General features: G+C 51.4%; 6 protein-coding genes and 1 non-coding gene across 9 annotated transcripts; 4 read left to right on the top strand and 3 right to left on the bottom strand.

The window, feature by feature from the left end:
* Positions 1-54: 54 nt before the first annotated feature.
* On the bottom strand, positions 55-3,138 carry LOC148397180 (dopamine receptor D4-like). The gene is made up of 4 exons (XM_088378690.1): positions 2,233-3,138; positions 1,663-1,775; positions 890-1,446; positions 55-564 (listed from the first exon to the last, which is right to left on the bottom strand). The coding sequence occupies exons 1-4, from the start codon at positions 2,533-2,535 to the stop codon at positions 329-331; spliced, it is 1,209 nt and encodes a 402-aa protein (XP_088234816.1). The 5' UTR covers positions 2,536-3,138; the 3' UTR covers positions 55-328.
* On the top strand, positions 3,026-10,805 carry LOC148397178 (GRAM domain-containing protein 4-like). Of its 2 annotated transcripts, XM_088378686.1 has the most exons (19): positions 3,046-3,387; positions 5,485-6,269; positions 6,651-6,868; positions 7,331-7,433; positions 7,504-7,627; positions 7,719-7,916; positions 8,011-8,036; positions 8,318-8,409; positions 8,484-8,575; positions 8,659-8,707; positions 8,775-8,846; positions 8,920-8,963; positions 9,029-9,138; positions 9,238-9,392; positions 9,462-9,570; positions 9,633-9,726; positions 9,826-9,910; positions 9,987-10,055; positions 10,130-10,805. In XM_088378686.1, the coding sequence occupies exons 3-19, from the start codon at positions 6,764-6,766 to the stop codon at positions 10,229-10,231; spliced, it is 1,629 nt and encodes a 542-aa protein (XP_088234812.1). In that variant the 5' UTR covers positions 3,046-3,387; positions 5,485-6,269; positions 6,651-6,763; the 3' UTR covers positions 10,232-10,805. The 2 variants fall into 2 exon arrangements, with proteins under 2 accessions (XP_088234813.1, XP_088234812.1); XM_088378687.1 differs by lacking the exons at positions 5,485-6,269; positions 6,651-6,868; positions 8,011-8,036 and having other exon boundaries at positions 3,026-3,387; positions 7,719-7,955.
* On the bottom strand, positions 3,586-5,871 carry LOC148397179 (cytosolic 5'-nucleotidase 1A-like). The gene is made up of 6 exons (XM_088378695.1): positions 5,530-5,871; positions 4,913-5,020; positions 4,675-4,810; positions 4,458-4,580; positions 4,126-4,232; positions 3,586-4,031 (listed from the first exon to the last, which is right to left on the bottom strand). Exons 1-6 carry the CDS (start codon positions 5,563-5,565, stop codon positions 3,792-3,794), a joined length of 750 nt encoding a protein of 249 aa, XP_088234821.1. The 5' UTR covers positions 5,566-5,871; the 3' UTR covers positions 3,586-3,791.
* cdhr5b (cadherin-related family member 5b) lies at positions 10,729-17,520 on the bottom strand. Of its 2 annotated transcripts, XM_088378683.1 has the most exons (15): positions 16,479-17,520; positions 15,969-16,138; positions 15,838-15,891; positions 15,378-15,467; positions 15,219-15,308; positions 15,049-15,150; positions 14,799-14,984; positions 14,625-14,715; positions 14,469-14,566; positions 14,128-14,331; positions 13,940-14,050; positions 13,811-13,877; positions 13,108-13,380; positions 12,419-12,594; positions 10,729-11,793 (listed from the first exon to the last, which is right to left on the bottom strand). In XM_088378683.1, the coding sequence occupies exons 1-15, from the start codon at positions 16,549-16,551 to the stop codon at positions 11,296-11,298; spliced, it is 2,283 nt and encodes a 760-aa protein (XP_088234809.1). In that variant the 5' UTR covers positions 16,552-17,520; the 3' UTR covers positions 10,729-11,295. The 2 variants fall into 2 exon arrangements, with proteins under 2 accessions (XP_088234809.1, XP_088234810.1); XM_088378684.1 differs by lacking the exon at positions 13,108-13,380 and having other exon boundaries at positions 16,479-17,515.
* trnan-guu (transfer RNA asparagine (anticodon GUU)) lies at positions 17,154-17,227 on the top strand. Its single transcript has one exon. It is a non-coding gene; the product is annotated as a tRNA-Asn (tRNA).
* An 8-nt stretch (positions 17,521-17,528) lies between the features above and the next one.
* Positions 17,529-20,881, top strand: LOC148397175 (serine/threonine-protein kinase pim-3-like). The gene is made up of 6 exons (XM_088378691.1): positions 17,529-18,100; positions 18,271-18,380; positions 18,828-18,878; positions 19,334-19,697; positions 19,783-19,959; positions 20,084-20,881. The coding sequence occupies exons 1-6, from the start codon at positions 17,785-17,787 to the stop codon at positions 20,251-20,253; spliced, it is 1,188 nt and encodes a 395-aa protein (XP_088234817.1). The 5' UTR covers positions 17,529-17,784; the 3' UTR covers positions 20,254-20,881.
* A 380-nt stretch (positions 20,882-21,261) lies between these two features.
* Positions 21,262-24,012, top strand: ftsj1 (FtsJ RNA 2'-O-methyltransferase 1). Its single transcript, XM_088378694.1, is given in 12 exon segments — positions 21,262-21,346; positions 21,757-21,936; positions 22,069-22,138; positions 22,297-22,408; positions 22,555-22,633; positions 22,701-22,753; positions 22,828-22,881; positions 22,992-23,094; positions 23,180-23,263; positions 23,481-23,584; positions 23,647-23,787; positions 23,790-24,012. Coding segments are annotated over 11 exon segments (948 nt in total). The 5' UTR covers positions 21,262-21,346; positions 21,757-21,815; the 3' UTR covers positions 23,817-24,012.
* The last annotated feature ends 9 nt before the right edge of the window (positions 24,013-24,021 follow it).

Raw genomic sequence — 24,021 nt, 5'->3', positions numbered from 1 at the left:
GAGCAAAAAACAAAATCTCCAAAAATGAAAACGCTTGAGTTCTGACACGTCAGCTTAGGTTGAATGCTTTTATTGTGAAAAGATTGAGTGAGAAAACAGGTTCCTGTCTGTGGGCCACAATTGCTTTGGTTTTCAGCAGGTAACCTTGCAAAGTTGGAACTCCTTTTTTTTATTATAGCTTTGGAATAGACCAATCAGTTTGTAAATCGGTTGACAATTCAGCACATAACTGAGTGCAGCGCAACAGAGCAGACCTCGATTCGAAGATGGCCGACCAGTGGCTACGACGTCGCCTTAAGCTTTTGGCCTTTCTTGTAGAAAGCTGTGGCTAGAAGCCTCTTCCGGTGGCGCTGCAGCGGAGAGAGCAACAGCGGCGCAGGAAGTTCTTGAAAAAGCGTCGGAACTCGGCGTTGAAGACGGTGTAGATGACGGGGTTGAGCGCGCTGTTGACGTAGCCCAGCCACGTGGCCACGCTCATGGCGGCGGGCGGGATGTCGCACGCCTGGCAGCGGGCGCGCACAATGTGCAGCACAAAGAACGGCGTCCAGCACAACAAGAACACGCCTGAGACGACAAGAAAGAAAGCAAGCAAGCAAGCGGCTCAGTTTCACACACGCTCGTCATGACGTTCCGCCTTCACGCTGGCCGCCATCGCATCTGAGCGGCTTTTACCCGCTAATTGGCTTTCAGGATTAAGGCGCTGCGGGATGTGCCGCCCGCGTGCTAAAGGGAAGCACTTTGAGCTATTAGCGCCGCGCTAGCCGCTATGAATAGGCCCCGGCGCCCCAACACGCAACGGCGTAAAAACCACAGAGGCGTCTCAATTGTTGAATGTTCTTCACCCGAACGTGGCCGATGGAGCACTTTTGCTCGGTGCTTCGGCGCTTACCTACGACCACGGGCAACACCTTCATGGCCTTCCTCTCGCGCGTGTTGATCTTGGCTCTGCTTCTGCGCCGAGGCCGCGGGTCCAATTTCACCTCGGCCAAGTCGACGGCGGGCGCCCGTCCCGAGGGAGCGGCGCCGTCGGCCGGGTCGGCCGGCTCCCGTTGGATGACGGGCGGCAAAAGCGGCGGCAGGGGCTGGAGCGGGCTGCCGGCGGCGGCGAGGGCGTCGGCCTCCCTCAGCTTGCGGCAGGCTTGGATGCTCCTCCTCAGCCTGGCCTTGCGCGCCTCCTCCCAGCGCCGCAGGCCGCGGAACATGCCGCAGTAGAGCAGCAACATGATGGGACACGGGATGAAGAAGGAGCACACGGACGAGTAGAGCACGTAGTCGGCGTTCTCCAGCTTGCACTCGGCGGGGCGGCGGCCCGCCACCTGGTTGACCCCCAGCATGACGGGAGAGGCCACGGCCAAAGCCAGCAACCAAGTGGCCGACAGCAGGACGGCCTGCCGCAGGTCCACGTGCTTGCGGTTGTAGTTGAGCGGGATCAGCACGGCGATGAACCTGCCGCGACCAAAAGGGCAGCGTTTGACGCGCGTTGGAACACGCTCCCCGTTGGCGAGACGATTCCCTCGGACGGACGGCGGCGGTTCGAATGCCGCAACATCGGGGCTAGCTCATGTATGGCCTTTTTGGAGATTCAGCTTGTTTGACGCAAGTCAAAGCAAACCGTCGTCACTTCAGCTCAAGCGGGAGATGTGTGTGTGTGTGCGCGTGTACCTGTCGACGCTGATGGCGCACAGGTTGAAGATGGAGGCGGTGCACAGCATGACGTCCATGCTCATCAGGCCGTCGCACACGCTCGTGCTCAGCGTCCACACGCCGTCGTGGAACTGTGACACACGCACGCCCATGCAGTGAGTATGAAGCGCACACGCCGCTAACATGCTTGTTCCAAAGTTGAAGGGCATTTTTGTGTTCTTTTCCTCCGTCTCATTCGAGTCATTACAATGGAGCTGAATAGGACAGGTGCTCTGCCTTTCAGAGGACCTTGCCCTCAAGATGAGCACCACTTTTTCATCACAACAGTGGCAGCCTTCAACACTCAATGGCCTGACACTGGATGGATGACAAGCAAGAAGGCTTTGACTTGAAACGTTCCCCAACAAAAGAGCTGGAGGGACTGAAGTCAAGTCAAATTACGGTGACCACGAGCTTCCAATTTGCCCGCAACTAATGACAACATGAAAATAGGCATCTGAAATGAACTTTTGGTCCAAATCCAATTTGTTTGACCGCAAACGACAAGATGGGGAAATGGACTTGGACTTGTGGAAAGTGGAGTGCGACCTCAGAGTAGACGAAGAGGGGCAGCACGAGCACGGCCAGCAGCAGGTCGGACACCGCCAGGCTGAAGATGAAGTAGTTTGTGGTGGTCTTGAGGGCTTTCTCGGTCAGCACGCTGACGCACACCAGCGCGTTGCCGCCCACGATCACCACGATGAGCAGCACGCCCAGCACCAGAGCCGCCACGTTGTGGCCCCGCAACGAAGGAGCGGGTGAGGGCGACGCCGAGGGAGCGGCGCTGGCCGTCATCTCCATCCTCTCCAGCGCGGCGGCTCCTTTGCTGCGTCCCCCTGCCGGCTCTCTCATGAAGGACGGCGCGGGAGGTGCCAAAGTCCCATGCCGTGCCCCGGGCCGGAGCACACGGCCTCCTATTTGATGACGAACCCAACTAAAAGTGTCCTCAAAGCTCCAGCGATCTTGTTCGAACGGAACATTGTGACGAAAACCAAAACAAAAGTGGAAGAAAGTCTCCAGCCAGAATTAATGGACCCCCGTCCTTCTGTGCGCGTGTGTCCGGTGCGCTCCGCTCGGATGTTTACCTCCGAGTCGGCCGCCCTGCAGGCAGGCGGGCGGGCGGGCGGGCGGGCAGGCAGGCAGGCAGGCCACCGAGGGCAGCGAGGCCAAATAAGTCAATTATAGCCGCTTACTTAGGAGAGCTGCGCTTTAGCGCTGTGCCCTTCTGTAGCCCTTCGGCGTGGACGCGCGCAGGCGCGCAAGTTGAGGGAGCGCACGCGCCCATGCGCGCGCCCAACACCAACCACCTCATGTCACGTCAGTAGAATGAGCTTAGTTCAAACGTAGCTATTAGTTTGTAGACGGAATTGTGTACACACAAAAGACAATGTGGCCATTTCATGAGTAACACATGGAGTCTGTAACGCCTAACAAGTCATTGTGGAAGCCGGTGTTTTGCTTAGCTGTCGTTTTTTTCATCCCAAATGAATATTAGTGCCCCCTGGTGGGCAATTTCTGGGACAATTGATTGGAACAGGTGCGCCAGTTGACAGGAGGAAGGAAAAGTTTGCACGGGAAGACGTTTGCAAACGTGCCTGGGTCGACTGAGATTCGCGACCGTTTTCCAAATCCATTTTCTGAACCTTCATTAGGGTCTGGCACAGCAGAGTGGAGCCGTTGGAAGGAAAAGCAAGACGTCGAAAAGTAAGTCCGGCTAAATTGTGGCCGCGCAGCGTGTAATGGTCATCCATTCTGACTGCGAGTTGTTGCTGCCAAATAACGAGCTTTGCCGCACACTCACTTTGGTTAAGCAGTTGTGTCTCCTCCTGGCTTCTCTACGGCCTTTCATCAACATGAAATTGGAGTCATTTTGTTTTGGCATCAAAGCACATAAGGCTAAACCAACTTTTTGACAAAGTGTTTTATTTTTCCACTCTACATCAATGATACATTTGGCGTTTTTAACGACAAAGTAGTCCAACGCTTTGGACTTGATTACAGCAGAGCACGCCGCTTTTCGTTGAAGGCAATCAGCAGCCGAGCATTGGCGCAAGCGGCACGTTCACAAACATCCTCGCGTCTGTCCTTTGAAGGAAGGCACTGCGGCGTCATGGCAACCACGCCAAATCGCCAAGCAGGAAGTGCGGCCTGAGCACTTCCAGGATGGGTCCGCGGGGGGCGCCGGCAAGGCAGTGGGCCTCGTCGGCCTTCAGGCCACGGGAGCGGAGTCCCGCCAGGATGGCGCCAAAGTGTTGGCGCTCGCCGTGCGCCGTCATCACCGAAACGCTGATGGGACTGTCCAGCACACCAAAACGCCCGCGCAGGGCGCCCAGCTGCGACCAGAAGCGCTAATGGATTCAATCAAGTGAATCGAGAGATTATTGGCGAATGGATCATTTCTCAATATCATTTTAAAAAGACGACGACGTAGCACGTCGGTACCTGCGTCGCTGGCGTGAACGTGGCCACGTCGTCAGCGCACAACAAAACTCTGAGTTGCTCCGATGGGCTGGACCAAGTCTGATGGCCCAACAGCGCCGACAGAACGCCTGCGAGACGAGACCAACGGTCGCCACCAAGCGCGTCGTGAGCCTTAAAGTCACCCCGAAATGCTTTGTCATCACGAAAATAGTCTTTTTGACTTCTCGTGCTCTATATTTTATCATTCCGTTTTGAGTATGCTGTTAATGAATTGAAAACACTACAAAGCTCAAAGTTTTCCCAAAAATCCAATTTGAACAAAATGTGCTTTGTGCGGTGGCGGGACAAGGCACCTCTCTGCGAGGCCAGCGCCACTTCCTCGGGCTCCGTGGACAGGAAGAGCTGGGCTTGATTTTCCAGTAAACATTCCACAAAGTCCTCCTGGCCCGAAAAGCAGAAGCGGCTCACTTCCAGACCTGCGACGCGTCCAACAACAACAACAATCATCACGATCAGCAAGGTCAATGATGCCGCTTTCTTTATCGCAACGACTTCCACAGCAATTCCAACCGTAACGTTTGGTGCTGCTGACTATGCGAGCGCTCTGCCGCCGCCGCCGTTCGTCGGTGGTGACGAGAAGCACGTCAAGAAGCAACGACTCGTCAGGATTCGCTGCCACGAGATGCCGATTGACGCTCTTCAGCGCCTAAAAACATTTGTTTTGAATGGACCAACTTTGACTCCATCTTTTTCTTTGGCAGCCTGTAAACTTTGAACTCCTGCGGTTGTCTGTTCCTGTACGTAGTACCTGCAGCAGCGCCGAAGCTGCGCCCGCAGCGTACACGTCGCCGTCAGCTGCGTCCTCCAACACGGCCGAGCACGAGATGGCCACCACCAGCGCTTTCTCAGCATCTTTCTGCAAACAACATATTGATGAGATTCAAAGAGAAAGCATAGCCACCTCGGCTCAAATGGCTTGGATCAATTGGAGCGTTCGCTTCTAACCTAATCTGAATGCAAGGACTACATTCTTCTTTGGGCTGCATGTCCTCCCTCCCTCCCTCCCTCCCTCCCTCCCTCAGCACATCCGTAACATCCTCCTCTCCCCCTGCCCGGTGGCTCCATCCTCAGCATCCCATGTTCCCCAAATTCCTCCTCAGCACATGTCCAAGCCATCTCAATGTCACACTTCTCTAACTTGGTCTCCAAAGCGTCCCACCTGAGATGTCCCTCTGATATCGTTTTCGTCACCCCCAAATTGTTTTATTGATCATTTATCAATGCAACACGATGACTACAATTAACGCCGACTTATTGTATAAATGCATGCCTGATACCTTGCATAATGTGTTCCTAATAATGTCTAGCATTTTTCTCCAGACGTCGTTGTCCAGTCATCCGAAAGTGTTTTGGTTTATTTCTTACCTGCATCACGTCAACGTTCGCGATGATGGAGACCATCTCCGCCTCCCCACTGAGTGGCAGGCTAAAAAATGACAATTTAAAAAAACGTCACCCCCTTACGTTTGATAACACCAACTTGGCCATAAAATAAGACAACTGTCGGAAAAAATTGCTCCGCAAACATAAAAGTTGACTTCCGCCTTTTCTTGCCACCTCGTCGTCTTCCTTCTTGTGATCGGTGCATGACAATCACATAGGGATTCATTACCGCCACCTATTGGCTAACAATAAAAACGCATGTAGCATTTAATAATCGTCTAGATTTTATTTTTAAATGCATTGCTGATCAATTCTCATTCCACGGGAAAAAAGAAAAAGAAAATAAATACGAATTCTTTGGGAGCGTTGCATGGTGACGTCACCCAAGAACGTAGCCACGCCTACGAGGTGGTGTGATGGTTGACGACTGACGGACGGACGACCTCAACTTGTCAAACAGGAGTTTTTCTTTTCGACGCGAAACTTTTTCCCCAACGGATTGACCGCCTCGGACAAAGGAATTGCCGATTCGAGAACGTGCTGGTCGGCTTGGAGCCTCGTCTGAAGACTGCTGCTGAGCTTTCAAACAAGTTTGCTTTGCCGAGACAACTTGTTCGCTTTTGTGCAACATTCTTCAGTTCAGGTGTGTCCAATCTCAGCGAGCTCCAACCTGATTGGCTACGGCATGTTTTGAGTGACACCGTCCGGGAGCGAAGAGTCAGGTATGTTGAAAATTGAAAAAAGTTCGGCGGGAGGGACCACACTTAAGTATGAATGTTGCAAATTCCGGGAGAAAGTCGTCTTGTTATGCATTTTGACAACGACTGTGTATGGCGCATCAGCTGCAAATTGTGTAATGCTGTGACAGCACACGCTTTGGTGGCCACACCGCGCGCCGCAAAGCCATCAAGCAGCGCATTCGATATCCAAGCCTTCCTCAAACGGAGTCGATAGTAGAGGTTCAACTGTCACAAGTGATGATGTATGCCGATAGAAGAGGATCACGTAAAGAACCTTGTGGAACGCCTCATAGCAAACCTGACATTTAGCTCCCCGACGATGACTTTTGATGCAAGTTCAATGTCTTTTCCTGTCCTCTGCAGCACTCCACGTCAGTGGTGCCCAGGTAGACGGCAGGCGGCGGGCTGGCCGGGCTGGGCTGAGCTGAGCTGGGCTGGGCTGGGCTGGGCTGGGGTGTGTTCCATAAGGCTCAACCATGCGGAGGCGTCTGGACCGGATCCGGAATTGGAGCCACAGGCGGGATGATTTGATGGACCAGTCAGAGTCGCCCAACACGTCGGACGTGGAATGCAGCGAGGAGGTGCCGAATGGAATACAGAAGTCCCGCAGTCATGCTAACGTCAATGGAAGGGTCAATGGAAGTTGCAGGAGTGTCAAGCCTGTGGCACCAAATCAAATGGCTTTATGTTATCCAACCAAAAAAACATGCATCTCCAAACTGGTTTTTGAATCCGGTTTTTAAATGAGGAAATATGGATGTATTCAAAGTAGATTTTCATATTTCTCTCTAAGTAGTTTAATAATGCTTTGAGAGATTTTTCTTATCCAATCCCTACAAATGTTGACACTTTTTATTATTTCTGTTTCAGAAAAACATGAAAAAGAATGCTGTTTATTTAAAAAATATATATACTATATATATCCAAAAATAAAAGGTTCTGGGGTGTAGACCTGTGCTTTTTCATCATTTTTAATTGTAATGTTAGCAATTGTAGTCATTTTGTTCTGTTGTTTGTCTTGACATTTTCCTATCTTTGTACAGGTTGCTTCTGGATCACTTTCTACATCTCAAGATGAATCCAAAATGGATCTGAATGAGGTGCAAGGACACCTGGAGATCACCTTGTTGGAGAAACATTTCCTACGTGAGTTGCGTATTTCATTTTGTTTCGTGTTTTTGCTTCGGTAAGTGACTCTGATCACGTCACCTTCCAGAGGAGGAGCTGAGGAAACTCCGAGAAGAAGAAACCGGCGTGGAAGCGCTGCAACAAGAGCTGGAGCGAGCACGCTGCAGGAACATGGAACTTGAAGAAAAGCTCAATGATGTCATCAATGTCAGGTCAGGTCAGGTCATGGCTTGCAAATTTCATGTAGCTTCACAAAATGTTTTTCCAGGGCTGAATTTTTCTTTGCCCGCCCATCACTGACAGACTTGATGAGCCGCCGCCGTCGTTGTCTATCACTCCGAAAGCCCCACCCCCTCACGACATCACAACACCGGGAAAAGAGGACACCTACAGCCGCTTCCAAAGATTGCTTTTTAACCACTTGGGTGTGGACTTTGATGACTTCCACGTGCAGCCGCAGGAGGAGGCGCCCGAGCCGGACGAGCCGCTCAGTGCCAGGAGGTGCAACGTCGTCGCCGCCGCCGCCGTCCTCACGACTTGGTATTCACCTTTCGTATTCACGTTACTTCTAAATGTCACTTTTACTCCTCCGCAGGCTGACGGAAAACATGAGGCGGGCCAGTGAGTCACTTTTCCTTTTGATGCAAACTTTGCGCTTAGTGTTGCAACAACTCAAGTGAGAGCGGCTTGCCAAAGAATCAATCGGACAATGGTAGTGTGAAGAAGGCCAGCTGCAAATGTTGACCGCTGAAGGCAAGAAAAGTGTACAAAAAGTCCATTTGAGGCCCCACTTTGGTCAAATGTCACGGATCAAAACGTTCATAGCGGTCAATGAGAGAGCCGTACTGAAATGATCCATTTGCTGCTTGAAAACGCGTTGAGAATATGTTTGTGTTGCGCAGAGAGAGGACTGAGGCCCATCGCCAGCTTCATGCGGGACCTCTCGGCCTTGTCCAGCTGGCATTCCGTTTACACCACGGCCATCGCCTTCATTGTGAGGGTCAATGCTAACTGGATGCTAAGTGCCAAATGCTAATGCCAAGTCATGTGCGTGCGTGTGTGTGACAGATCTACATGTACGCTACATGGCGGGGCTGGACCATCTCCATGTTTCTCTTCCTGGCTGTCCTGCGGCTCTCTTTGAACTACCTCATTGCCAGGTGAACCCTGCCCACCTCAATGGCATTGAAAGCACATGATGTCATGATGGTATTTCCTTAATGAGCTAACTCCGCTCTCTCAGGGGCTGGAGGATCCAGTGGAGCATCGTTCCGGAAGTCTCGGAACCTGTGGTAAGCGAGTGTGTGTGTGTGGGGGGGGGGCTGACAAGATGATTGACAGGTGTGACTATGTTGACAGGAGCCTCCCAGAGAAGACTTGACCGTGTCGGAGAAGTTCCAGCTGGTTCTGCACGTGGCCCAGAGAGCTCAGGTGAGCCGACTTGGACGGTGCCGCCGCTGCTGTTTTGGCCTTTGACATTTGGTTTTGATCTCCTCCCGGACAGAATATCTTTGGCAAGATGGCCGACATTCTGGAGAAGATCAAGAAGTACGTTTTCCAACGAGGGCCGTTCTTTCGGCTGTGACTGGAGTTAAATGAGCCTTTGTGTGTAGTCTCTTCATGTGGGTGGAACCTGAGTTGACCAAAAAGCTGTATGTGGCTCTCTGGGTGTCCTTCATCGCCTCGTGCCTGCTGCCTTACAAGCTGCTTGGATTCATCATTGGTAGCATAGCGGTCCACACACACACACACACACACACAGCACACCCACCCACCCACACCACCGGACCGCAACAATGGCTCTCGTGCTTGTTGCCCTCAGGTGTTTTCGTGGGCGTCAAGTTCTTCATCATCAACTTCATCTTCAAGAGTTGCCCCAAACTGCGTGAGCGCTACGACACGGCGCACATCGTGTGGAGCCGCCTGCCCACCGACGTCCAGATGCGGGAGCGAGGCGCCCCTGCGTCCGGCAGACGGGTGGGTGCCGCTTCCGCTTCTGCCGGTCCATTTTCTAGAATTTGATGCCGTGACGCTCGCCTCGCTCAGGTTCCCGCCGGTGGCGACGATGGCGGCGGAGCCGGTCGCTCCTACAGCACCAAGCGAGGAGCTTTCCACGAGGTCTTCAACCTCCCCGAGAGTGAGCGCCCCCTAGCAGGTGAAGTGGAAAAAAGGCGCCCTCGCGGCATGGCGTGTGGGCTAATGGTGGCTGTGGTGCAGTGTGCGAGAGCGGTTGGCGCTGCTGCCTCATCAACCGCGACAAGAAGACGCCCGCAGACTACATCCGCAACGGCGTCCTCTTTGTCACTGACAAGTAAGGTGGCCCGCCGGCATTTCAAGCGAACAAAGGTCAATCCTTTTCGCGCACTTGTGGTCTGAGAGCGTCTTTTTTTATTTTTTTTGCCCCCATCAGCTACTTGTGCTTTGAGTGTAGCCGCTCATCTTCATCCAAGAGGGACAAAGTCATCAAACTGGTGGACATCATGGACATCCAGAAGGTGCTGGCTTGACGTCTTCTCTTCTCAGGAGAGAAGTTCTTGATTTGGTCTTTTTTTCCAATGCACCTTCCGGCAGTACAAAGTGTTGTCCATGTTGCCCGGTTTCGGGACGGGCATCTCCATAGCGACGCCGTCCACTCAGAAGGTGAGGAAAGCAAAGTTGCATTGCGTGTCATTTCAATGTACAATCCAAAAAGCTTGAAATTTCCTTTGGCTCAGCCGATGGTGTTCGGGGCCATGAGCAATCGGGACGAAGTCTTCGACGTCATCTCAGCCCAGCGCAAGCTCGCCGTGGAGACGGCCGCCGGCGCGCAGATGTAGGGACGCTTCTTCTTCTTCTTTTTTCTTTCTCTGTGCTGCCAAGTGACACGCTTGACGTCGGTCGGCAAAGCGAGAAGGCGAGATGTCTTGCTTTATATGTGTTGAAATGAGATGTCTATTTGGATTTGGACACTGGATCTTTTCAATTTTGGGCCTGTTTTTTTACATTTGATGTCTATTTGACACTGGCTCTTTTAATCTCTTGGGCTGGCTGGCTCCTGTTTTTTATTCTGTGGTGCTGTATTTGGTAGCCGCTTGGCTTGGTCAACTGGACTTGGAATTTGTCACATTGGCCAGTTAGGCACGCGCCTTGATCCAAGGAAAAGAAAGAATGTTGTTTGCCATGAGCGCTAACCGCTCCAATTCAGCCGTGAGCTTCTCGTTCGGCTCGCTGGCCGTTTTTGGAGTTGCTTCTGACTCCGCTTAAAGACTGGCCCACCGTGAGCTAAGAGATTGTTGGAGCTACTTCCAGCTTGAAACGGATGAAAAGCAAGCCATTTGAAGGGAACAAAACGGCATGCAGCTTGTTTATTTTCAATCTGTTGCAGCTCATATTAAATTCCGCCAAAAATCAGTGGTGTGATATTTATACGTACATGAGTTTGAATGATCCGCTACTGGGGCAGTTTATTTCAACCAAAAATCAACTGACAGGTAGGTAAAGAAGATGAGAAAAGATTTTCCAGGTCTCAAATAGAAATGTGCCCAAATGTGAAGGTTCCTTCTGGAATGATTCCCATGTCGGTTTGTAGACCTGGTGGTGTTTACTTTCCGTCATTTGTCAACAACCATCATTCCCAACAAGTCAGTCCTTGGATAAATATGAAGCAACTTCTATTGACATGAACTCCAGTCGAAATGTGATCTTTGCCTATCTAACAATGATTGTTGGTAGCCTCACGTGAGTGACGCAGCAAAACAAGCAAGAAGTTGATTACGCTGTGCATTTTTGAACCCTATCATTCCACCTGGCAGCTCTTAAAAGGAGTCGACTGATTGCGCTTTCAGGCGTGGTTCGTTCATTTGTTCTCCTACTGATAAATCATCCGCTTTTACTGCCCTCCTCAAAGATCGACGTTCACAACGTCGTCACCTTCCGAGCCCTGCTCCGGATCCTCCATCTTCACTCCCAGTCCGCTGTCCAAGTCGGTGTCGGCGAAGCCCACCTTTGGGGCTTTGGCGGGACCGTCGTCGTCCTCGCTGTCGTCTTCCCTGCTGTCGGGGATGATGACCACTTCCTCCTTGGCGTCGGGGTCGATGTCCTCCTTGAACCAAACGGCCTTGTAGCCTTCCTCCTGGCGCCGTTCTTTGGTCAGAATGGGCTTCACCTCCCTCTCCTTGTCCGAGCTGGTCTGGCTGACGTCGTCGTCGCCCAGGAGGGTGCCCAGCGCTCTCACGCCGGACTCGATGGCCGATTTGTCCGCCGCCGCCGGCCCCTCTTCCGACGCCGTGACGTACGGAGCGCTGAAGCCTGCGCCTCCGCCGTCGCTGTCGTCATCGTGCTGGAAAGCCTCGTTGGTGTACTGGACACCCTGCTTCTCACCCCCGAAGCCTTGGCCCAGCTGGGGAGACAAAACCATATCCATCTGTCAAAACCCTTTTTCCCGCTGCCCATCCAAGCTGGCTTGGCCTCGTCTTTAGTCTTTTTGCCGTTCTACGTAAGAACCGGTTGAGGTGGGATGCATGGTGCCCTAAAGGCGGGACCAGGGAGCCAAGTTGAACGTCTGCACTTTGGAAATTGCACAAAGACATGACAATGTGCTTTGGTTGAAAGCTACCAACCTGAAAGCCTCCAAGGTCAAAGTCCAATTGGCAATTTCTCAGCTTCAGAGATAATGGCTACTAACTATCAAGGATAAGACGGCTTCTTTGGGAAAGCAAAGCGAAAGCCAGGGTGTCGAGCTGGACACCCAGGATTCCGAGCGCAAAATCCCAAAAGCGCACACAGAGCAGCAATGGCCCACAACCTTTGTCAGGTTCTGCGTGAGAGGGACTGACAGAGAATGAAAGGGTTCCTGGCTTGAGAGGCCGTTTCTGCGGCAGCCTAAGACCCCAAAAGCGCACTCGGTCGCTCCCACTCGGCTTGTATCTAGTGAAAGCCATCGACGCAAATCATAGGACAGACTTTGGAGCCAGCGGTAGCACTCCCTCCCACACCAAACCCAAGGGAGGGAGGAGCACACTCACGGAGCTCCTGAAGACGCTGGCTTCGTGGATCTTCCTCCAGTCGGCTTTTCCCTTCTGGAGGCGACAGACGAGCACTCCGATGATGACCACGCAGGCGAAGAGAAGAACGCCCAGAGTCGCCCCCAGCGCCGCCATGTCCCCTGGCTCAAAGCCACTCGGCGGGATAGGCACCTTCTCTGGAAGAAATCAACGTCGATACATTTGTTTTGGAGCAGGCAGCCAGGCAGCCAGCCAGCCAGCCAGCCAGCCAGCCAGCCAGCCAGCCAGCCAGCCAGCCAGCCAGCCAGCCAGCCAAGCCAATGACCGCTTGTCACGCAATCGTGGTGAAAACTGGTGAGTTTTCACCAGCCAAACTCACCCCTCATGGGTCACGCCCACCAGACATGACTAGGGAGGGTAAAATGTCAAACTGAAGAAGCCTTTCGGGTTCACGTTTAGAAATGGGGGTGGAAGCCGCAGTACGTAGCGAAAACTCACGTCGGAGCTCAGATTCAACCCTCGGAACGGAAGCAAACGTGCTAGCGCCTTACTGAACCCGTCTGTCCATCCATTTTTGGGAGGAAAGATTGATCCAGTTCATGGCAAAAGGCAGGCCAACTGGACTCGTTGCCAGTTCATTACAGGGCAGGCATAGCCAGACTAGCATTCACAAACCAGATGGCCCCTAATGAGACAAAATCCATCACCACCTGTGTTGGGCTCCACAGGGCTGGTGGGCCCCTCGGTGCTCAGTGGCGTCACCGACGATTCTGTTGCCACCGTAACGCTTTGGCTCGTGCCCGTCGAGGGAGTACCGGGATCGGTGGTGGACTTCATCGTTTCAGTGGTTCTGCCTCCAGTGGAAGTACCAGAATCGGTGGTGGACTCGCTGGGGTTGGTGGTGGACTCTGCTTGAGCTGTGGTTGGGGGGGTGGTCACCGTGTCAGTAGTGCTGCTCAAAGGCAAAGCAGTAGTGGTGAGACCTGAGAGGAGAGCACAGGTGGACCTTAGAGGGGGGGGGGGGGGGGGGGGCGTCATCGCCCTTCCAGTAAGAAGAAGATTCCGATTTGGGGCTTCTTTGGGTCTTCTTCTTTTTGACAAGGTCTCATCTGCTACGGACCGATGATCCCGAGGCACCCCCGCGGCTAGAATGTCTACCCCTTAGTCTCTGATTGATACTCTGGATTGTCCAGGGTGTTGCCCAATGTCAGCTGGCTTGGATTTCAGAATTGAGATTGCAGGCAAGATGAATGATGATGTTTTCAGGCCAAATTTAAATGGAACGACAGTTGGGGTTCAAGACTTTTGAAGAACACAAACAAATACGCCTGGTCCTAAATAGGTCTGACTCGAGCCAAGCGGTGTGACCCGAGTCCTTCACCGCCGGTGCTTCGACATTTCGTTCCTCCTTACCTGATTTGACCTCCACCGAGAGCGACGCTATTGAATTCTCCCCGTTGGACGCGTCCTCCGCTTCCACCTGCAGGGTGAGGTCGGAAGTTGACTTCTATGACCAACGTAGCTTGGGTTGGGTCAACTCACCTGCAGAGATAAGGTCGCCTCCGGGAGGTCTTTGGTCATGAACAAGTAGCCGTTAATGATGGCGAAGTCGTCGCTTCCGATGACGCGATAGACGATGTGAGGGTTTATTCCCTGGCGAGGCAGGAACGAGAAGGTCAAGTCAACTCAGCAGATGCGGACTTGGAATGGAATCCAGGTGGCGGATTTACCCCCACGCTGGCGTAATCCTCGTCCAAGGCGACGATTTGAAGCGGCTCGTCCTTGTTGGTCGGGTCTGTCGCCATGGCGCCCGCTGAAGAGATCACGCCCTGGTACTCGGCCCTCTGGAGTTTTGGTTTGTGGAGGCTCTTCACCCGAACACTGAGCGTGAGGCTGGTGGTGGCAAACTGCGAACTGCTCGGTGTCTGGGCGGCCTGCCAGAGAAGAACAAACCTCAGAAGGTCAAATCTTGTTGACATCGGGTTCTTTAGCGTTACTGATTGAAGACGTCGTGCTAAACAATGTCTTGCCAAAAGCTTGTGTGTGTGTGTGTGTGTGTGTTAGTCTTCACCAGAACTGTCAGACTGATGGTCCCCAACACGTCGATCGCCCTCAGCATTGTGACGTCGCCGGTGTTTGGGTTGATGTCAAACAGTCCGTCCTCGTTTCCTGGTAGAGACAACAGCGATTGAGTTCTTGCCCGTTTTAGGGGCAGGGTGTGGCTTACCGCTCAGGAAGGAGTAAACGATGGCCTCATTGATCCCGGCGTCGCCGTCAATGGCGTGAAGCGGACCCGGCTTCAGTGTCAAGGGTTCGGCCTGGTGCAGGGACGGGACATAAAAGCACTTCAAGTTGTGGGAAGATGCAAGTCGGAGCTTAGGACGGAAGGCTCGTCAGTCACCTGCATTTGGTTAAGGTCCACGCTGCCGGTGTAGCCGGTGTTCTGGCAGATGATGACGCCGGCCACCACGTGTTTGTTGCAGGGCTGGAACCAGGGCGGTCTGTTGTCCACGTCCACCACGTTGACTTGAATGGTGGCCGTGGCGGTGAAGGAGACCTCGGCACCGGAACCCGACAGCGGCGTGTCCTTGGAGAAACAAGAGAAATGACAATCTGGAAGAGGAGACAAGCATCACGTGACGCATTATCACCTGAGCTTGCAAGACCATCCGAACAGTTTGGACTTTGTCGTAGTCCAGGATGTTCTGGATAACCAGCTGCGGGTTTTCGGGCGACGCCAGTCTAAAGTAATCCTGAAGAAATGCACAATACACCCAGTTCATGCGGGGAACGGAGCTCATCGGCCAAAGGAGGAACGTACGGATGCTGACGTCAGCGTGTAGTAAAGCGTCGTGCCCTCGTCGGCGTCCTTGGCTGGAAATTGACCTACGGCCGTCCCCACGGCGAGCAACTGAGATGACGCCGATGGTTAGTTTGCAAACGGGAGCGCCCGGCCGCTCCGCTCGAAGCGCTTGCTTACCTCCTCCGTTGGGATCTGGTACGTCTCCATGTCAAACACTGGCGGGTTGTCGTTCACATTGAGCACTCTGACCACCATGACCAGCTCATACTGGGAAAGCAAACGGTGAGTGAACATTTCCGAGAGGGCGGCCGGCTGGCTGGCTGGCTGGCTGGCTGGCTGGCTGGCTGGCTGGCTGGCTGGCTGGCTGGCTGGCTGGCTGGCTGGCTGGCTGGCTGGCTGGCTGGCTGGCTGGCTGGCTGGCTGGCTGGCTGGCTGGCTGGCTGGCTGGCTGGCTGCCTGGCTGGCTGGCTGCCTGGCTGGCTGGCTGGCTGGCTGGCTGCCTGGCTGGCTAACCCTAACCCTAACCCTTTTCAACTCAGCTTGAAGCGAGTGCGCTCACTTTATTAGCGCTTTTCGTTTCGCTTCCAAGCAGTCCAGGCTAGTAAAGAACCTGCAGGACGCTCGAACGCTCGCTCACCTGTTGCGCCGGGGGCCTTCTGCACGTCACCATGACCACGTAACTTTTTTCCTTCTGCAAGCAAAGGCAAAACGTTGAGCCGATGCCCCGAGCGCTTGCTTATTTGCCGGCTGGCCGGCCGGCCGGCCCACCTCATAGTCCAGAACGGCATTGGCCAGCAGCCTGTTCCCCTCCAGAACGAAGGGCACGTCGGCGGCATTCTTCAGCGAGGGCACCACCCCGTCGAGCACAGCGATGGTCTCCACTTGGTGCCCCACCATGTTGTTCTCCTGCACGTTGACCGTTTCGGGAGCGCTACAAACTGAAAACGCCACACCAATCAACCGTCTGCCGTTTGAATCGATCAGAACAAAGTGACTATGTGACGAGACAAAGTGTCAGAAACCCCAGTTCATGAAAAATCCCGAAAGTTGTAGCTTTAAATCATTCGAGCTTGAAAACAAATACTATGGTTTGTTATATAAAAAAAAAAATCCCAACAATTTCACCCTTTCTTCTTGATGATTCTTTTTTCCTCCCTCGGGTTTGATTTGATTGCAATCAATTTGTGTTATGACAAAGCGAGGAGCTTTCTTTTTTTTCGGCTCCGGATGATAATGGCTTAATTGAGCGGTGTAGCAATCGATAGGATAATTACTCACGCTCCTGGGCCTGTGTGCTGGTCAAAGAGGTGAGCAAAAGCACCGAAAAGAAGAAGTTCATGCTGGCCTCCATGTCAGCTGCTTCCGTCTTCTTGCGCCGTCCGTCTGCTTATCGGCCGCGATTTACGAGCCGCTTGGACTTTTGCCCGCCATAAACATTTTTGTTTGCGCAGTCGGATGAGAGTTTGTCACATCCGCAAGTTTGTTTTTTTTCTGATTCGGTTGCCTGTGACAAAGCTCAAATATATTTGTTTATTCTCAGAATTGCAAGTCAAACATGATTTAAAGCCAGTGGTGGCCTTCTCTGCTGGCCTAAAACTATCGGAATCACAGACTGATGTTAATGATATTTTGTCCATGAATTCGTATTAATGTAATGATCTAATAGTAGTTACCCTATCGCTTTGCTGCTTCATAACGTTAATGTAGTGGTGAGTGTGAGACCCCTTTCTTATTTGAACTAACTTTCACTTTATGTGATAGTCACCTACAGTCAGCACATAAATAGTTGAGTTGAGTGACATAGAAGTTAAGTGACATAAGTCATATAGCCCCCAAAAAGCCCCACTCTGGCGCAATCCATGATCATTTATTATTGTTTTTAAAAGCAGTTAATTCCTGCATTTTGAGTGACTTACTGAATATATATATAATTGATACGCCGGGTAGATGCATGTCTCTGTGGCGCAATCGGTTAGCGCGTTCGGCTGTTAACCGAAAGGTTGGTGGTTCGAGCCCACCCAGGGACGGATGCATGTTTTTGTTTTTTGAAGTATAGAATAAATTCCTCACTACTTGTATCGTTTGAGAAATGCCGATGATTCAAAGCTCAAGTTCTTTCCTTTCATTTTCTTTCTGTTCTGTTTGATCAAATGCAGTTTTTGTTTTCCTCGGCTTCCGCATGGCCAAATGTCTCTTCTGTGATTGATCAAACGTTGCCCCGCGACAGGAATGCTAACGTTAAGAAGAAGAGACGTATTGCCTTTGAATCACAGCGTCGTGTTAGTGCATTGATTGTATTGCCATGTTTTGTACTGTCGTATTGTTGTTGTTGTTGTTTTAAACGTCCAGACGAACAGCGTTCCCGGTTTCCGGGATATCCCTGCGCTTGCTTCTCCTACTTCGTAAAATGAGTCCGCTTCCTCTTTGGTCAATTAAACGTTAGACACATCCACCGTTAACGGGAAACACTCGTGAAGTAGATGCATGCCGTCATGAAAACGCCCGTGTGTATGTCTGAGGATGTAAGAACGCCCCACGGCTTTGACGTGCATGATGTGGCGGATGGATACTTGAGTTGAAAACCATGCATGCATTTCAAACTCCTCGGCTCCACCAGAACGCCGGCCGGCCACGCGGGCGAGGCATGTGGCGCGCTCGCTCGCTCGCATTAAAATGGCCGATGTTCCCGATCGTGGCGTTTTTCTTTTATTTGGCCCGTGAGGGCGACCGAGGCTACCGCCGCTGCTCGGGAGTCGTTGGGGCCACACGTCTTGGGGGTTTTGATAGTTCCATACAGAGAAAGATAAGCCGCAGAGGAATAATGCTGCTCACCAAACTGGGCTCAAGCTTGTCCACCGCCGCGAGTAGCGTGGAGCTGCCGCCCATCAAAGCACCACAAGGTAAACAACACATTGTTCCTCTTAAAACAACTTTCTGCTGATCTTTATTCCAACGTCCAATTTCAGCCGCCCTCGTTCGTCTTCAGTCATGTTGGCGTGTTGAAAACTGCTCACAATTGTTCGTTATTGCTTATGTATTTAACGATGTGATTTTCTTGTGTGTTTCTCAGTCCAAGAAGAAGTGCCTCCGTTTGAGAAGGTGTACCGAGTGGATTCGCTTCTGGGCAGCGGGGGCTTCGGGACTGTCTACTCGGCCGTCCGCGTGGTGGACGGCGTGCCGGTAGGCGCTGCTTTTGTTTTGCTCCGTAGCACGTGGGACGGGGGTGGAAAGCGGGGACAGGGAGGACCGGCAGGGAGGGAGGACCGGCAGGAGGCGCTCTGCGAAACGACATCCGCTACGGGGCATTTCAAATAACATATCGACGTGTCTTTGAAGAATCTCAGAAGAAAGAGTGACATGCTTGTAGTCATGTTCCATTGACAAACATTACATTGGTAAGCGATCAAGAATAACAATCGCTATACAATGGAGTAAGCAGAGTTGGAACTGGTGGACGTTTTCATTTGATTTGGAAGGCAACGTTTCCGGTACGCATTTGTCCCCAATTTTCACTAATAAGCAATAGTTTGTCAATGTTTCTTGATGTATTTGAAATGTATTTTCTGCTGTGATAAAGCCGCATTCCATTTGTGGTTTTAACATCTTTTTGTCGTTGTGACAATGCAGGTAGCTGTGAAACACGTGTCCAGAGACAAAGTGACTGAGTGGGGCTCTTTGGTGAGTTGGTTGCTTGGTTGCTTGGTTGGTTGCTTGGTTGCTTGGTTGCTTGGTTGTTTTTCAGTTCAAATTTGGGTGGCACGCTAAGTTCTAGTTAGCACGTCTACCTCAAATGAAAGCTGGAATGAAAAGGAAAACTAAATATTAGTCGTTAAGTTGATCTTGGTCAATTCGACTGAATAGAATGAATAGTACATACCCGAATCTGACAATTACATGAGAAAAAAAGTAAAAAATAAGTCCATATGAAGTGATGAAAAAATAAAGAATTACGCACAAGGAGGAAAAATGAGAATTTTTTTTTTACAATATTAAAAAATGGAATTGGCATCATTTCACTCGTGAATGAAACCCTGACTTGTGCAGTCATGGTAATTTCATGATTGTCATTTCCACAGCTGGAGTGATCATTTTTTTCTGTAATTTGACCACCGCTTCTATTCTCCCTCGGATAGTGTGGTAGCGTGGTTCCGCTGGAGATTGTGCTATTGAAGAAGGTGGGCGGGGCCTTCGACGGCGTAGCGCGCCTGCTGGACTGGCGGGAACACCCCGACGGCTGGCTGATGGTTTTGGAGCGCCCCGAGTTGGGCCAAGACCTCTTTGACTACATCACGGAGCGTGGCGCCTTGGATGAGGCGGTGGCGCGCGGCTTCTTCCGCCAGGTGCTAGAGGCGGTGCGCCACTGCCACGCGTGCGGCGTGCTCCACCGCGACATCAAGGATGAGAACCTGGTGGTGGACCTGCGCACCGGCCACGTCAAACTCATCGACTTTGGATCGGGGGCCCTGCTCAAAGAAGGAATTTACACAGACTTTGATGGTGAGTTGGAGCACTTTGAGAAAAGCGCGTTCTGAATCGGGCTCACTCGGCTTTCTGATTGATTCCATCCGGATTGTGTGTTCAGGTACTCGTGTGTACAGTCCCCCGGAGTGGATCCGTCTCCGCCGCTACCACGGCCGCTCTGCCGCCGTGTGGTCTCTCGGGGTACTGCTGTACGACATGGTGTGCGGCGACATCCCTTTCGAGCACGACGACGACATCCTCAGTCGGCAACTACGCTTCGGCGTCGGCGTCTCCTCGGGTACCGGCGACCTTCGCGCTTCCTGTCTCTTGAGACGTGTTGTACTGAGCAGCCAGAATTCCAGCAAACTTTTGAGTTCCTGCTGGATGCTACCTTACGTTTGTTTCCTCTTATCTTGTGACAGATTGCCGGCAACTGATCGGCTGGTGCCTCAGCCTGGAGCCGTGCGCGCGGCCAACCCTGGAGCAGATCCTCCTGCACCCGTGGGTGACCTGCGATAGCAGCAATGAGAAGGACGAAGAGGAAGAGGAAGGAGGCGCCACATTCCATGCGGCATCTCAGGAAAGCGTCTGATCAAAAATTAAGAGGCAGGCAGGCAGGCGCTGGTCTTCTCAGGTTGTTTTTTTGTTTTGGTTTTTCTTCACGTTGTAGCAATCGTCAGTTCCCCGTGCACAGTCAATGCAATGATACGCTTGGATATTTTTGATATATATTTGCTATTTGTGCGAGTATATTTTCTATACGTTTATTTATAGAGAACATTCCACGTTATTTATACACTACATTTTTCAAAATGTTTTTTTTCCATTTTGTTTTACTCTTGCCATGTTTTTTGGGGGGGGCGGGTTTTGCGTTTTTAATCATTTTACTACTGAAGCATATTGCTGCATATTAAGAGATAAATTGTTACAACACGTTAAAGGGGGGGGGGGGTCAAGTAAAATATTGTGTTTCCAACAATATGTTCTATACGGCCATTATGTCATCCTTCAGTTGACAGCAAATGGCCGCCCTCTGGGAGGGGAAAAAACGATTGGCCTGTTCTGCTCCATTCACATTGCACAGTCGCCATATTAATCCGAATGCTGTTGCACCACAAGGAGCCGTATAGAAGGGTGTAAAGGACCTCTTTGACTTGACTAACACTCAAATTTCTTGTTTTGGTGTGATAATGCATCAAATAAATATGCTTCCACAAGTATTTTTGTTGCGCATTTTTTCTTGATTAAACCTTTTATATCAATAGTAACTATGTTTAATTTCTGGCCAGAGTTGTGATTCCAACCAAGAACCACAGGACTGAGGCAGATGTGCTAACCACTAGGAGTGAGCCAGATGACTCATTGAATGAACCAAAAGTTGGTATTCGCTATGTAAACAAAAGAAAAAGTACAAGGAAACGCTTGCATTACAATTGCTTTATTAAAACTTGTTTGCAGATCTAAGTAAAGGCAAAAGGTGATTGGAAAATGTTTTCAATCTATTTTATTTGGATTTCAGTTTAATCATTGTAATTTCGTCCAGGAATTCTCACAATTGTTTTATTTGAAGCGCTTATTTGAGTTGGGCGTTTGAGTGGCAACCTTGTCTTTTTGAACAGGCGCTTGAGGACAGCTTCCAAGGGGGTCCTACCGGCCGGGTATCGAACGGAATCGCCTTTTCTGCCGTAAGCTTAGCAGAACAATTTCAGCGAAAATACGTTGTCGTAGTCAACACCATGCACCAGTTTAGTAAAAATGAATTATTCGTGTCTATAACTGTACTTGACGTTTCGAGCATTCATGTTAATCGCTAATAGGGTTCAACCAAACAAATCTCTTGCGTGCACATGGCACTAAAACTGACGTTGAAGAGCAATTGAAACGATGTACTTAGGAGATTTAAAAATGGTTAATGGACTAAAACAAAATATATACGACATGCCTTTACATCGGCTATCACGTAACGAGTCGAATGTCAGCGGTTTGCGCACGAACACGACCCTTTTGGAAAGACGACTTTGTTTGTTTGTTTGTTTATTTGTTTGTATGGTCGGTCGTCTAACATGATGATGATGATGATAATATTGTCCGGCAGAGGAGGCTGGTCGGAGGCTGGTCGGAGGCTGGTTGAAGGCTGGTCGGAGGCTGGTCGGGATGGGGCGCTCGTCCAAAGACAAGCGGGACATTTACTACCGTCTGGCCAAAGAGGAAGGCTGGAGAGCGAGGAGTGCCTTCAAACTGCTGCAGCTCGACGAGGAGTTCAACCTGTTCACTGGTTCGTGACCGACTATAAATCTCTGGAGGGCAACAGTTCATGAAGGAGCAACAATGATCAATCTAACCCTCGTATTTGGAAAATGAGCATTGTTTTGCCTTGCTTGTGCCTTTTTGTTTGCTGTGACGTCAGGCGTGAACAGGGCCGTGGATCTCTGTGCGGCTCCTGGCAGCTGGAGTCAAGTTCTTAGCCGCAAACTCAGGTAGACAAACTTGGCGCGCAACATCCATTCAACAAGCGCGAGGGCTACTCTTTGAGCCAAAATAAAGAAAGGGATGTCTAAAGTCCAGCGCCATCGGATCAAGGACGCTGACCAGCCTCAAATTCGTCTGGATTTGAAACAAGTCTATTGTTGTTTAGATATCACGGGGAAAAGTCTGAGGGCGCTGAAGATGTGAAGATTGTGGCGGTGGACCTGCAGGCTATGGCTCCTTTGCCAGGAGTCACGCAGATTCAAGGAGATATCACCAAGGTGAGACTCAAGTTGAATGACCAAAACCAAGTCCATACCAGGTTCTTACAGCATGCCGGGGATCATGCCAAAGATTATCTGATGAAAGCGCACAATGCACGGGCTAACGAAACAAATGCGCATCACGTGACGTCCTCTCGTCTCAGGTGTCGACGGCCGAGGAGATCGTCCGCCACTTTGAGGGCCGCCCGGCCGACTTGGTGGTGTGCGACGGCGCTCCTGATGGTCAGAATCTCAGGCGCCGCACCCGCCAGATGCGCATCCCTCACGTGCTGTTGTCTTGTCGCCGTAGTAACGGGTCTCCATGACGTGGACGAGTACATTCAGGCCCAGCTGCTCTTGGCTGTGAGTTGCCAGGGTTGCTCTTACACAAGGACGGCAGTCGTTTCAACGGTTGTTGTTGTTTTTTGGAGCTTCAGGCGCTGAACATCACCACCCACGTTCTTAAACCGGGAGGAACATTTGTGGCGAAGGTTGGTTCTTGTTCTACTGTTAAAACTGGATGTGTGTTTTTGCTGTGCGTAAATGCCAAGCGTGTCTTTCCTTTCTTCTGTATTTTTCCCCCCCCCCCCGCCCTCGTCAGATCTTCCGAGGCAAAGACGTGACGCTGTTGTACTCGCAGCTCAAGCTCTTTTTCAGCGGCGTGACGTGCGCCAAGCCCCGCAGCAGCCGCAACTCCAGCATAGGTCCGTTGCCGCCTTTATCAGCGTTGAGGAGCACGTTCAGGTCTCTCTGGCTCTCGTTTCACGTGTTCTTTCTGCTGGCGCGCAGAAGCGTTTGTGGTGTGTCAGAACTACCGTCCTCCAGAAGGTTACGTGCCCAACATGTCCAACCCTCTGCTGGATCACTCCTATGGTAACGGCAGATGAGTCATTTATAACGATAAATTCAAGTTTGGATGAGCTTATTATAATGAGTACTGTTTTTCGTTCCAGAAATGTGCCGTGTTTTTTGTGCAATTCCTGAACAATGTGTGCCGTGATGAGAAATGTGATCATTTCCTATGGCGCATTGGTTCGGAAACATTGGTTTACAGAAGCCTGGTTCTCTTTATTCTATATTTTGGATATAGATGTAGACTTCAACCAGTTGGAAGGTCCAAACCGCATCATTGTTCCCTTCCTGGCGTGCGGAGACCTTAGCGCCTTTGATTCCGACAGAACCTACCCTCTGCAGGTGATGATGAAAAATGCTCAGTCAACGCCCTTCAAATTTGACTTGGTTCAAATTTCCTGCAGCTGGACGCCAGCAAGGCGTACCAGTACACGCCCCCTACCCAGCCGCCCATCAGCCCCTCTTACCAGCAGGCCTGCCACCTCCGCAAGAACAACCTGCTCTCCAAGGAGGAGCCTCCTTCTGCACCCGGACCGCGACAGAGCCGAGCCGAGACCAGGCGCAGGCCGACTGATCCGGCTGACTTTTAGTAGCATTGATGGCATCGGCTCATGTTTTAAATGGTTTTTATTTTCGGGCTTTGCTTTGTACGACCGATGTTTGTCTGTGTGCCCTGACCACTGACTTGCGAGTGTGGCTGCTCAGAATCTTGCCCAAAACATCTTATCAGGAAAATGAGTCGATGGATATTAAAAAATGTTTTACACTTATTTTCTTGA

This window comes from Syngnathus floridae, chromosome 6 (genome assembly GCF_059516105.1).
Source record: "Syngnathus floridae isolate MCC-2025c chromosome 6, RoL_Sflo_1.0, whole genome shotgun sequence".
NCBI classification, from domain to species: domain Eukaryota; kingdom Metazoa; phylum Chordata; class Actinopteri; order Syngnathiformes; family Syngnathidae; genus Syngnathus; species Syngnathus floridae.
Note: the sequence above shows the minus strand (reverse complement) of the source record. Positions and strands in the feature narration are given on the sequence as shown.